This window comes from Cynara cardunculus (assembly GCF_001531365.2).
Source record: "Cynara cardunculus var. scolymus isolate 2C chromosome LG 7, CcrdV1, whole genome shotgun sequence".
Lineage (NCBI taxonomy): Eukaryota > Viridiplantae > Streptophyta > Magnoliopsida > Asterales > Asteraceae > Cynara > Cynara cardunculus.
The window spans coordinates 9,636,278-9,649,640 of NC_037534.1; the positions used below are offsets into that span (position 1 = coordinate 9,636,278).

A 13,363-nucleotide genomic window follows, 5' to 3' on the forward strand; every position below is an offset into this window, starting at 1 on the left:
ATATGTTTTACTTTATATTTTAGTTTGACTTTGTAATAAGTGCTTAGAGGTTGACTTTATAACCTCCAGGTACAAATAGTTTTGCTTAGTTATTTTGTAGTTAGATTTTGAGAGTTGTAAGTTTTTCAAGAGACAAGAGCATCTTGTTGTAAAAAGAGCTTTTAGAGAGAGAGAGAGAGAGAGAGAGAGAGAGAGAGAGAGTTATTGAATGTGAATGTGAGACATCCAACAAACTCTTAATTCTACATATATTGTGTTCTTGATTGATTAAATGTGACTTGACTGAGATCTACACTCTACTCTACATTTCTTACGTCTATTCACAATTCGAGAGAACTGGGATCTGTCACATATAGAGCCTCTGCACCATGCATGCAGAGCATTTGGTCCAACTCTATAAAGCGTTATGTTCTTCTGAATATCTTTCAAGACCTTTGCTTATCAAAGCCTGCCACGTATACAAGAAGAAATTATTTCTTTTTACACGTGGAGATCATCTATTGGAGAAAGTGTTGACTTTCCTTTTGTAGGCTACAAATAGAAGTTTCTTTCTAGGGTTTTGTACTCTTTTTGAGAGAATATATCTTCTTGTACTTAAAAGAGCTCAAAGCAATTATGAGAGTTATTTTTTAAACACTCTACTGTGTGTTCTTAGCAAGAGAGCCATTATCGTGAAGTTGGTGCTAGTGTGTAAAGCCATTTTGAAATGAATAAATTATATATATAAGGAGAGACAATAAAACAACAATACAACCCAAAAAGCAAACACTACTCTGATATCACTTGTTGGTCCCGGCCGGATCTACAAGAGTTTTTAGGTAACAATTTATATAAGGGGATAATGAATACAAACACAATAACTTTTACTTTTAAAAATTATATATTGATAAAGAAGATCAATACAATTTTTACAGATTGTTTGTAGAAGTGTTAGGATACGTAAACTATCTAAACAATATAAGATACACATAAAATACAAATAACAATAAGAAAAGACTTCTACAAGAAACAAGGTAAGATGAAATATGCTCTTCACTTGTTAAAATGGGTCTTTCTCTTTAGACATATAGTAGAAAAAGAAGTAACTTATTGGGTAAGTTTGTGTGAGGAAGATGATAACTGTGAGGAGAACCACTCAGTTATTTATATCCATTGTATTAAATTCAATTCAGAAGGTATGGGACACGTGGCAAGCTTTTAGAGGAAAACTTGTCATTTGTTACAGTATACAATCTTTTGGATGTAAATGAATAGTCCTACTTCATAAAGTAGGTAAGCACGTTTAGAGTCAAATGAGTGGCTCTGTATTGTACAATACTTAGAAAGATATAGGTTTGTCCTCTGTGTGCAGAAGGACAATACAAAAACTAATATTGTTTGACAAGATTCATTTGATTGTTGAACATTGGAATGACGTTGAAGGTCTCATCAATGTTCGCTGAATCTTGTGCAGACTTCACACTTGTGTAGACGAACTTGTTATCACTGAAAATCGCTTTAGATCACGAACTTGCTGGTCTCTAATCTTTAGCTTCTGTATTCGGCATCGCTGAAGGATCTGTGGTGTGAGTTTTGCCTTCTTGAAGTATATCGGTCTCTGAACGAATTACAATACATGTTCAGCGACCACTAAAAAGACTTAGTGAGGATCGTTGAAACTGACAGAGTTTATACTTTTCAATAGATAAAAGGATCATCATCAAATTGTTGAGAGAGAGGATTAACATTAAATTATTTTCATTTGAATTTTTGTATGAAATGAGTACTATCTATGATCAGGTGTATTTTAGAGTTAATACTGCGCATTTCTCTTCATGCATGATTCTAACACCTGATTCAGCTTTTCTTCAAATTGTTATTATCATGTCTCTAAAAGTGCAAAATTCATTTTTCGATGATAATACGCTGGTTTGTATTCATTTTGTTGATTTCTGATAAGTCGTTAATTGATTTTTCATTGTCAAGTATTTCATCATTCTTTGAAAGACAAATATGTATTTTTGTTCGTACAAATATTTGAGCTTTGAATCATTCATTGATTTTTTCCACATCATGTGCTTATCTGAAATAAATTTTTGATTAAATTTGTTCAATATCAAAGATACATCAAAGTTTCTAAGCTTATTTTCATACATTAAAGTTGTTTCACTATGCTTACTGGTAATATCTTAGGTGGGAATAAGAGTTTATACAAATATAACCTCTATGGACTATCAAAATCAAAGCCCTACCCTAAAGAGGACAACCATATTGAGAAGTGAGCTAAAAATGGAAAATGAGTATGTGTGCTGAGCTTAAAATGAAAAAGAGAGGGGTAGTAATGGTGAACTAAAAGAACTAAATGAGGGTTATGAGTTGTGCACATGATTAAAAGAATATCAAAATCCTGATCCAGCTTATTATAATTCGGGCAAACCACACAATATATTATTTCTCAATTATTAATGTTGAAAAAGACAAAGTCCATGTCAACTCTTGTTTAATACCCCATCAACTGCTCAGTTATCTCTCAAAATATAATTGTTTCAATAAGACATGGGACAAGCAACTCACAATCTATCGGTTTCTCATTTAGAGATTGCTGATATTGAAGAAAGAAGAATATATGTCCCCCTTCAAATTTCTTTGATCACATTAAGTTTGATAAATTTGTGTAGACCACACAACTTATTAATTTGAGCTTATTTTGAAGCATTTGTTGCTTTATCTTTCTACACTACACAAATTTCACATAATGTTTGTTAGTCTGTCACAACATTCAGATATATGCTTCTTTAAGCTATAAGTGATTGAATGAAAATCCTGGTGAGATGAACATCAAAAAGTCTCATATTCAAAGTGTATCAGTTGCATAAAATTATATCTATTATATTTACAGACCAATATTTGAATAAAAAGATTGAAAACATACTCATAAGTTGAATATGAATTTCTTGAATATATTATGGAATGAATTCATTCATTAAACAATACATAAGCGAATTTGAAAAGATTTGTTTATACTTATATGAATGGACGGCATGAACTTCACCTTGTTACATTCATTTGTCTTGCTGGTCTAATTGTTGGTATGATGCTCCTGTTCGTCATTAACATCATAAGGGGGAAATGACATGGTTAAGGCGGAGAAGATGATGAGATTAAAAGATGATTGGGAGATGATGAGATTAAAAGAGAATATACATAGGAGATATACGTGGAAAATGGAAAGTGCTTAAGGGAGATAATTCAAGAAGATACAAAGGGGAGATGCGATTGATTACAAATGACATATATAAAGGGGGAGATTCAAAGAATATTCCAAGCATGGTGTTATGAATTATTGGGGGAGATTATTCAAAAGTGTTGTGCTAAAGTGAGATTACATGTATAGGGGGAGATTACAAATGATAGGGGATATTATTCAAAGTTGTTGAGCTAAAGTAATTCTACAGGGGGGATTGTACAAAAGTGGCCAAGAAAGTTCAAAGGAGACGTTATCAAGTATAAGGGGAGATTGTTCAAAAGCTGAGAAAGATCAAATCTAATAAAGTGAAGCTGTTGATCTGAAGATGAAAGAAAGCCAAGAATCACAAAGACTTCAAATGCTTAAAAGTCAAAGTCAAAGCTTCTTGAAGACATCTGAATGGATACGTGCCGAAGATTATTGCTAAAGCCTAGAGATACGAAGAATATTGTTTTTGGACTTGAATCCAAAGGGGGAGATTGTTAGAACTATAATTGTATTCAAGTCCTTGTGCTTAACTGTTTTACTCTGTATGTTAATATGCTTTGTAATAAGAGTATAAATAGTGTTTGTAGGTTAGTTCAGTTAGTTGCGCATATTGTAATAGACAAGAAAACGCATTGTAAAGAGAGAATTGATAATACATCAATACAACAGTCGACTGATTCAATTCATATTCTTGTGTTCTTTATTGTTTGTATGATTGTGACTTGATCTGGGATCTACAGAGTAAAACAATTACAACATAAGGACTTGAATACAATTTTAATTCCAACACCTTTGATTTCCAAACTTGAATCTAATAGGTAGTGCACATAGGGGAGTTAGTTTCGTTCTTTGATTTGCCAAAGAATGGTGCAGTAGGTTGGGTTGTCGGAGAAACAATGCCACCAGAGGGGATCTTGTCATTTGTTGCACTCATATACGAGGGAGAGAGATTTAATTATCTTCTAATAATTTTTTATTTATTTAAGATTATTTAACTTTTATTTATTAAATGAAAATAAAAAGAAAGAGTAAAATGACAAATTTGCCCCTCAAGTGAGGGGACATAATGCATTTAATGGAGCTCTTCTAACGGTGTTAAGTATAAAGACTAGTTTATGCTACAAAACACAATGGACCACTAATGTCCTTTATGAATTTTGGGGACCGAACTATAAAGCAACCATAAATAAAGAACCAAGAATGTACTTGACTCTTACATATATATACACACGCACTCACTTTATCTCGCTAGAAAAGCGAGAAAATGAAAAATGACTAGTATATTTCTAACGACTAGTATGTTTCTTACATAACGAAATGACATTAGCAATCGTTAGTAGGAGAGTACAAAACAAAGCAAAATGGCAAATCATGATTGCAAAATTGGAACAAATAAACAGTAGGGACGAAATACAGCAAGATTGACCAACTAGAGGGACCAAAACTGTAATTTACTATTTAATAAATAGCAAAATCCGTTTAACTATTCTGTTCCAATTGAAATTTGGAACTCCTTGAATTAACATCGAGCTCCCGCCATTCGACACCATCTCCCTCTTTTCAAACAATTCGGTTTCAGAGACTCCGTCGATTATCCGATTAACAAAGCTTCCGTCTGTTCATATGAGGTGCGTGAAATTTGGATGCGTTATACAACATACAAGTTCATCCCTGTTTATATGGATCTAATTTGCTTAATTCATCTTTGTAGTTCAATTGATACTTGTTGTTTCATTTCGCAAACAAATTCAAGTTTTTGTTCAATTAATCGTTCGATCCCAGGGAATTTAAATTCGTTCAAGTCGATTTAATCTGATGCCGAATTATATACTTCGCTGTTTTTTGGATGATGATAACTTCTGCAGTTATTATTGTATGGATTTATTACGTTGTTAACTTTTCAGTGATTACAGATTAAGTTCTTGCTTTTCTATGTTTAATTCGTTCATTCGATTTGTGGATGGTAATTAATAATTCTAAACCAATCAATACATAAGTATGGGTATTATTTGTGAAACCCTAATTTTTGTGGTTATGCTACTTTTCATTGTGTATGTATATGTGATGCATATAGAACCGAAAAGCTCGGGAAAAATCATATGGTCCAACCCACGTGAAAGAGAACATTTGTTTCGAGATTATTAAGATGTCATCTTGATAATATGATACAAATACAACAGACGGAATCTCCTGCTCTTAGTAGCACTGTAGGCATAATCTCTGAGAATTGTTGAAAATGATTACATGATGTTTTCTCTCATACACATACAACCGAAAGGGGAAAGAGAGAGTGTCATGCAACATTTTTAATCAATAAACCTCATCAATTATTGTGTCACATTTTATAACCAATACTTTCCCCATATAGGAGGGGCAAACTTTTCATGGAGTGGTTTTTGTTGCTCATAAGAGGGGGATGTGTAATTAGAAGGCACTACTTCAAGAAACTCACAACACACATACACAATTTGTCAAGTATAAATAAAACAGTCTAACAAAGGCACATGACCATATTGCCTGGTATGAGAAAGACTGCAATGGAGAAGTTAGAGTTGATTAATGGGTGTACATGGTGCTTTAAAGTTTTGGTTTAGGGTTGGGCTACAAACTTGAGTTGATGCTTTTATTCTTTTACTTAATAATGAAAGTTGTGGTTCTTGAGTGGGGACCACATTAATATGTGTGTGATAACGGCACAGTCTAATTATCCATAAATATGTACATGGTTCTTGTATCGTATTACTTAAATAGGTATGTCATGGGAAAGTGGGGATTAACATAGCTCCACCATTCATAATTTGAATTTTGAACAAGAATATTTGCATTTTGAAGTGTGATAACGGTCAAATGTTGTAGAGAAATAGGGTACACCATGATGGCATATAAGGGAAACCACTTGCTACAACATCAGTGAGTTGATGAAGCATTATGCTTCAACAACTAACTAACTAACATAAAAGTTGACATAAACCGAAATTTATAACTAAGTTTTTGAAGTTCTAACAGAAAGAAGCCCTAACCTACAAAGAATGACCTTATTTAATGCATTAGCAAGCCCTTCATACTTAGGCATGATGCTAGTTAGTTATTTTGTCCCTAACTTGTGAATGGTATTGCGAGAAGGAACATTATACTAGAGTTCAACTGTTTCTAAGTTGCTTATAAATATTAAATTTGCAAGAAAAGTGGTTACACGTAAGATGGAAGAAAATGTAAATTCATTGAACATTTAGTTAGTCTTAGAGCAACAATAGGATTAAAAAGACTTGTGTGACGATCTTAGCAAGGGATGGTGGGACCGTGGGAGGGTTTTAGGTGATGTAGCTATACTTGTTAATTATCATTTGGTCGGAAGCATAAGTATCAACAATTGATGATGTTACACGTTCAATGAAGCAAACAAATAACTTACTTGATTTGTGCTAAAGTCACATTTTGGACACCAGAGAAACCAAGGGGAGTGTCCTGTGTATCAGAAGTGGTAACTTGAGCTTGTGGAGGCCGCACTTGAACGTAAATCTTCATTTGGATGACCATCATGATGCCACTTCTTGCAATAGTTAGATCAAACCATCTTTTCCGAAGTGTAACCACATAAACAACATGCAATCTTTTTCACCTACCTACTGGCTACCATAGGTTTTAGATTCCCGACTGTCTGCTCTCTACCCCCCTAACCCATCTAGGTTACCTACAAGTCCTTGCACAAAATATGCTACCTTAATCTTATATCTCCACAAACTCCTATTTGAGGTCATGTCTTAGGAAAATGCCAAAAGCCGCCATGTCTAGTCTCAGTTGTTCATCTCATGTCCTCCTCAGCTGCCCACCTCCTCACTAGGCATGGGAATGGGGCGGGGACCCCAATCTCTATCCCTGTCTCCAATCTTTGTTACCATCCCCGTCCTTGCCCCCGTTGGAATATGATCACATTCCCATCCCCATCTCCAATGGGGAAGAAAGAGCTTTTTCCCGTTTATGTGAGATATTTTAAATCAAATGTGTTAAAGACCGCACTCAATCCCAAATGCTCTATGTTTAAATCTCACAATATTTCCAAAATTTTGCTTTTATGGAGTATCAGATATTCATATGTTAACAAAGTCACATCATACATAATTGTTTGATCAAACGCTTTCAGCTCTCCATGTTTTTTATCTAAAAAAGTAAAACAAGTTAGAAAAAAATGTATATAAGAAGAAAGGTTAAAATACTCTTTATAGATGTAAAATATACTATATCTAATTCGTTATAAATAATATATTCATAATAAATATACAATATATTAAAAAATAAGCATATAATATATGGGGACGGGGCAGGTCGTGGATCACGTTACCGTCCCCATCCCAATTTTTAACTCTTGGGGATCCCCGCCCCTATCCCTGCTCGCCGGTTTTGTGGGGAATCCTTGGCCCCATTGGGGCCGGTGCACCGGGTCCCCAATGGGGCGGGTCTCATTTCCATGCCTACTTCTCACCCCATCAACCATTACGCTCTCTACCCTTCTCATCAGTGGCAACAATTGCCTACTATGAGCATGCTCAAACCAACGGAATCTTCCCTCTCAATTTTGTTGTTATAGGCATTACACCCAACTTCACTCAAAAGACCTCATTCGGTATCTTGTCTAATATATCACATCTACATTACCTTCAATTATAAGATATTGATTTATGAGTGTAGGCCTATGACCATTACCATTCATTATATTGACTTTGAGTGTTGTTTAGCATGTGAACATTTATAAAATGTACACGTGCTCATGTATCATCTATGAATTTTACGTAGTTTGTTCAAGATTTCACCTCTTGCCTGTTTCACTGCAATAATTTTTTCTGATATATCTTTATTAACATTTGTTTCCCCTCTACTCTATAGTAAGCTAAATAAACAGTTAGGAAGGGACTGAGGTTGTGTTACAATTTACATGTATCCCAACACAATAAGTTAGTTGTTTTGGGGCAATAAGAATGCTCATTATCATGCAGTAAAGCAATATAGAACACAATTTTTGCTATCCCTTTTCTTTGACTATTTTTAGTATCTCCATTTTCATTATAAACGAAACTTGTTCTCTATATATAATGATTGTCTGATTATCAGTTGTCAATCACTTATTGCCTAAAGTTTTGGGTCTTAGTTTTTTTTTCTTGAATATTGAAGCTTATGTTGATAATAGAGCTTAGGTACTGGGATAATGTATTTAATCTGTCTATTCCTATTTGCAGCAAAGCAGAGTTGATATGAAACTGAACATGCAAAGAAAAGGAAATATTGCTGAGGCACCTGGCAGACATGTTGTAAGAACAAGTCAAGTGAAAAAGAGCACAAACAGACAAAGAGGGCCTGGGCAGAAAGCCTCAGGTTAGGCATCTTAGGTGCAACTTTTTTGTGGCTTATCCTATCATGCTAGTATTGCACTTGCATAGGAGCATTGAGTACTGAATTTATAGTCAACTTAATTCATACATGTTGATTGATGACATTGTGCTTTAAGCTTTCAATGCATTGTATATTGCATTAAAAACAACAGGTTAGACATCTTGATTACATTCGTCTAATTTCTTTCGCTTTACTGTATTAGTATTTCTTGATACCATGTGCATGCATTTATTGTTTCATTGGACCGGTTGACTGATGATATTGTAGTTCTAAGCTTTTAGTAATGGTATATTTTTGCTGAAATTATGGCAATAACTTGAATGTTCATGTGAGTTGTCTTGCATAAACATTTTTACTGCTTTATGTGAATCTGATATTTCAAAGGAACCGTATCTTGATTGGACAAAGTCCAGGTGTTTTGCCTTTTAGCGCTACAGCAGTACTCAGTCGTGATTTTTCAGTAAGTGAATCATGTATAGAAACCAGAAAAGAAGCAACACCACTGGAGTTGAAGCATGGAAAAGTTGACCCTTTGACCAAGATTAAGCTGCAGCTTTTTCCGGTTAACGAAGTTACTCGAATAGGGTTAGAGAAGGTGAGTTTAGGAAGGTAGTGAATTGAGCAATGTTTTCATTTGATGAATCTGAATTCTGAACTAGAACTAATTATGTTTACATTATTGATATCAACTTTTCCATAGGATGGTCTTAATCCATTCCTAGAACTCACACTCAGGGCCAGGAAAAAGATATCCTCTGTTATTAAACATATCCATACAAAATGGGGTGGCTCGAGCATTGCTATAGGGGAGACGATGCTTTTGCCTTATGATGCACCGCTGAGACACCGAGCTATGAGCAGAAGATGGACAATAAAGGACACTGTTATTAGCGCAGGAGATGTTTATAGAGCTGTAGGAAGTCCTGCCATATTTCGCTTAAGGTTTGAGCTTAATTCTTTTTCCCCTGCCATTGAGTATATAATTAAACCTTAAACTTAACGTTCTGTTCTTTCCAGTTATGGCTGGTTCTCTGATCATGAGCCTCAATCAGAGCCACCAAGGGTTCCAGCAGCAGCTGCTTTACATAATTGCATAGAATCTGAAAGCATGCAGGAAAAGATGGAGACTACAGAAGAAAGGAAGCCTCTAGATGCAACATCTGAAGTAGCTGTGACTGAGCATGTGGTAAATCATTTCCCATCATTGTTTCTCCTTCAATGCACCTCTGGTCTCCCTCTGATAGAATTTTAGTTTTTAAGTTTTCACTGAATCGTTCATGACCTTTAGAATCAACATGCATAAAACTAAATGGTTTCTTGTTTAGCATTAGGTTAAAATGGAACCAGTTTTGTCTTGAGATATACATGATTAACATACAAATAAATAATAGAAGACAATTTAGCTTTAAACACAATGGGGACATCCAGATACGTATCGGATTTTTTTTTAATTTTGAAAGTTTCCTTCTAATTTGCCACTTAACCTTTAAATGGCAATCAAGTAGATGCACATTGCAATTATACATGGTTATATTTCTTACAAATGAAAGGAAATTCATCCAGATGAGATTGTCGGGCTAATTCTTAAATGAAAGCTGCGACTAATAACAGAAATTCGGTTTTGCATCCATGGATCTTTATGCAATCATCATAATGTCTTATATCTGCTGTTCTCTGTATAAATGAGTGCTACCTTCAAAGGTCTCTGATAAGAATCGGGGTAAAAATTCTTATTAATAATGAAGAAAAACACACGATAGTTCCTAGTTCCTACACTTCGAGAAGTAGGTGGTCTCCCAAGATCCGGACGAATTTTTCTCCCTCAAAACCTTAACCCTAATGACCTTACCCAAGGTTCCTTACCCTATCATGATTTGAATAGCATACTAGAGGATATCCAAAAAGACAACTAATCTATAAATATATTAAAGGAAGAATCAAGAGTTTCGAGGTGGCATAATGAGAATTGAGTATTGAGGTGTTGGTGAATTGTGGTTAAGTCTGGATATCCCACATCGGTGAGAGATTGAAAGATTGGAATAAGGAGATGTGTATAAGAAAAAGGTTGAGATTAATTGTGTCAACTCATGAGGCTTGTTGACTCATAAGGTTATCGTACTTGGATGATCCTATTTTTACAAAACAAATCTTATTATATAAAAATAAAAATGAATTATGTTTACAATCATCAATATATATATATATATATATATATCTATAATAAGAACCAAGAGGTAATTAGGTGTATCATGAGAATTGCGTATTGAAGTGTTGGTGAATTGTGGTTAAGTTTGAGATATCCCACTTTGATGAGAGATTGAATCAATATATATATATATATATGTGTGTGTGTGTGTATATATATATATATTAAAGGAACAACCAAAGGACAATAAGATGGCTTAATGAGCTTTGAGTATTCATCAAATCTTGAAATGTGGCTTATGGGTTGGTTGTTTTCATCTTCCCTCTTACTATAAAAGTCAAAATCAAAATCTATATATATATATATATATATATATACTAGGTTCGATCCCGTGTATTACACGGGGTGCTTGAAAAAATTAAATCATGTCAAGAACTTATCTTACAGATATGAATGATCATTGAAAGTACGATGCTACTTCAGACTTGTACTTTTGAAATAATTCTGAAGTATAACAATGAAGAATAACTCTGAAAAATGACTCTTCAGACTTGAATGAAATGAAACTATATCAATAATTAGTTAAAATGAAGTTAACCCTAGAATAAAATTAAATTTAGAAATGAAACTATATCAATAAATTAGATTTAAACTTAGAAGTAAATTTAGAATAACTCTTCAGACTTGTACTCTTGAAATAACTCTGAAAAATGACTTCAGACTTGTACTCTTGAAATAACTCTGAAGTAAAACTCTTTAGACTTCAGAGCTCTGTATAGGCAAGCCAGAGCTCTGCATGCACTATGCAGAGGTGCTCCATCTGGAAAAGAAGAGTTCAGAGTTCTGGTGAGCTAACTCTGAAGAACGACTTTTCAGACTTGTACTCTGGAAATAACTTTGAAGTAAAACTCTGAAGAATGACTCTTCATACTTGTACTCTTGAAATAACTTTGAAGTATAAAATCAATCCCACTAAATCTGAGTTCAGGCTTCTAAGTTTGAAAAAAGACTTTAGAGTTCAGATTTCAGAGTTTGGGTGAGCTAAGTCTGAAAAAAAAAGACTTCAGAATTCGGGTGAGCTAACTCTGAAGAATGACTCTTCAGACTTGTAGAAGACTTTTGAGTTCAGACTTCTAAGTCTGAAAAAGAAAACTTCAGACTTCTAAGTCTGAAAAAGAAGACTTCAGACTTCTTTTTCTAAGTCTAAAAAAAGACTTCAGAGTTCAGACTTCTAAGACTGAAAAAGAAGATTTTAGAGTTCAGACTCTAGAGTTCGGGTGAACTAAGTCTGAAAAGGAAAACTCTAGAGTTCGGGTGAGCTAAGTCTGAAAAAGCAGACTTCAGAGTTCGGGTGAGCTAACTCTTTAAAATGACTCTTTAGACTTATACTCTTGAAATAACTATGAAGAATGAATTCAAACTTGTACTCTTGAAATAACTCTGAAGAATGACTTCAGACTTGTACTATTAGAATAACTCTGAAGTATAACTCTGAAGAATGACTATCTAGACTTGAATTTAGAAATGAAACTATATCAATAATTAGTTAAAATGAAGTTAACCCTAGAATAAATTTGAATTTAGAATTGAAATTATATCAGTAAGTTGAATTTAAACTTAGAAGAGCGTCTGTGTCAAATCTGAAGACGAAGTCTTAAGACCTTGAGTTAAGAGTTATTCAAATATTCAATATCTTTGAAAAAGACCCTGTGGTGAAGTTTGCATCATACAGAACAATACTAACGAGAGCTCCTCTGGTTCGTAAGGACTAGAGCTCCTGTGGACACACCAACCAAAAGCAAGGCCAACCAAAGGCCCTCTAGTCAACCAGAGCCCCTATGGTCAACCAAAGCCTCTGGTTTGTCTACTCTGGGTCAAAAATATGTTAAATACTTAAAGAAAATGAGTTTCAATTACAATTAGAGACCATCTGGTTAAACATAAAGATCTTCCTTTATGATGGATTGGAATATTTTTCTAAGGTTCAAATAAACAATCAGAAGCAACGCCATCCAGAAGCTAGACCAACCAGAGGGGATCTAGTTTACAAGACTAAGTCTAAGGGGCTGTTTGTTTGGCTCTTAATGGTTACATTAAGAGCCAACCTCTTAATCGGTAAGAGGTTAAGTCCGTTTGGCAAAAAAAAAAAACAACCCTCTTAATGGTTACAATAACCTCTTAACCATTTTGCATCCACTACCTCACTAAACCATTCAGATGTTCATTTTTCCAACTATGCCCTCCCTTCTTCACATCCATCCCCCTCCATCACCGTCTTCCCCCCCTCCATCACCGTCTTCCCCCCCCTCGTCGGTCTTCCATAACTACCAACAGCACACATCGCTTCTTCTTCACAGCCCCTCCCCCCACGTCGCTGGTCTTCAAATCCCAGCCCCTCCCCCCACGTCGCCTTCTTCCAACAGGTCTGTCGTCGCCGCCGCTCGTCGCCGCCTCACGTCGCCGTCTCCGCCTTCTTCCAGCAGGTCTCACGTCGCATCCTCTCCTCTCATGTTTGTAACAATGTTAATTTCAGTTTCTTCCAGCAGGTCTCGGTTTCTTGATCTTGCATAAATCTAGGGTTTGGTTTAGGGAATTTATCATTTTTCTTTGGAAATTGA

The 13,363-nt window shown here is 34.8% G+C and overlaps 1 protein-coding gene across 1 annotated transcript in view; it reads left to right on the forward strand.

Annotated features, from left to right (window-relative positions):
- Positions 1-4,751: 4,751 nt before the first annotated feature.
- LOC112515104 (TSL-kinase interacting protein 1) overlaps positions 4,752-13,363 on the forward strand; it is a 15,155-nt gene continuing 6,543 nt past the window's right edge. Inside the window, exons 1-5 of the mRNA XM_025121759.1 lie at positions 4,752-4,842; positions 8,446-8,581; positions 9,013-9,194; positions 9,300-9,541; positions 9,617-9,785. Coding sequence (XP_024977527.1) covers positions 8,461-8,581; positions 9,013-9,194; positions 9,300-9,541; positions 9,617-9,785 — 714 coding nt within the window. The 5' untranslated portion in view covers positions 4,752-4,842; positions 8,446-8,460. The remainder of the gene's footprint in view (positions 4,843-8,445; positions 8,582-9,012; positions 9,195-9,299; positions 9,542-9,616; positions 9,786-13,363) is intronic.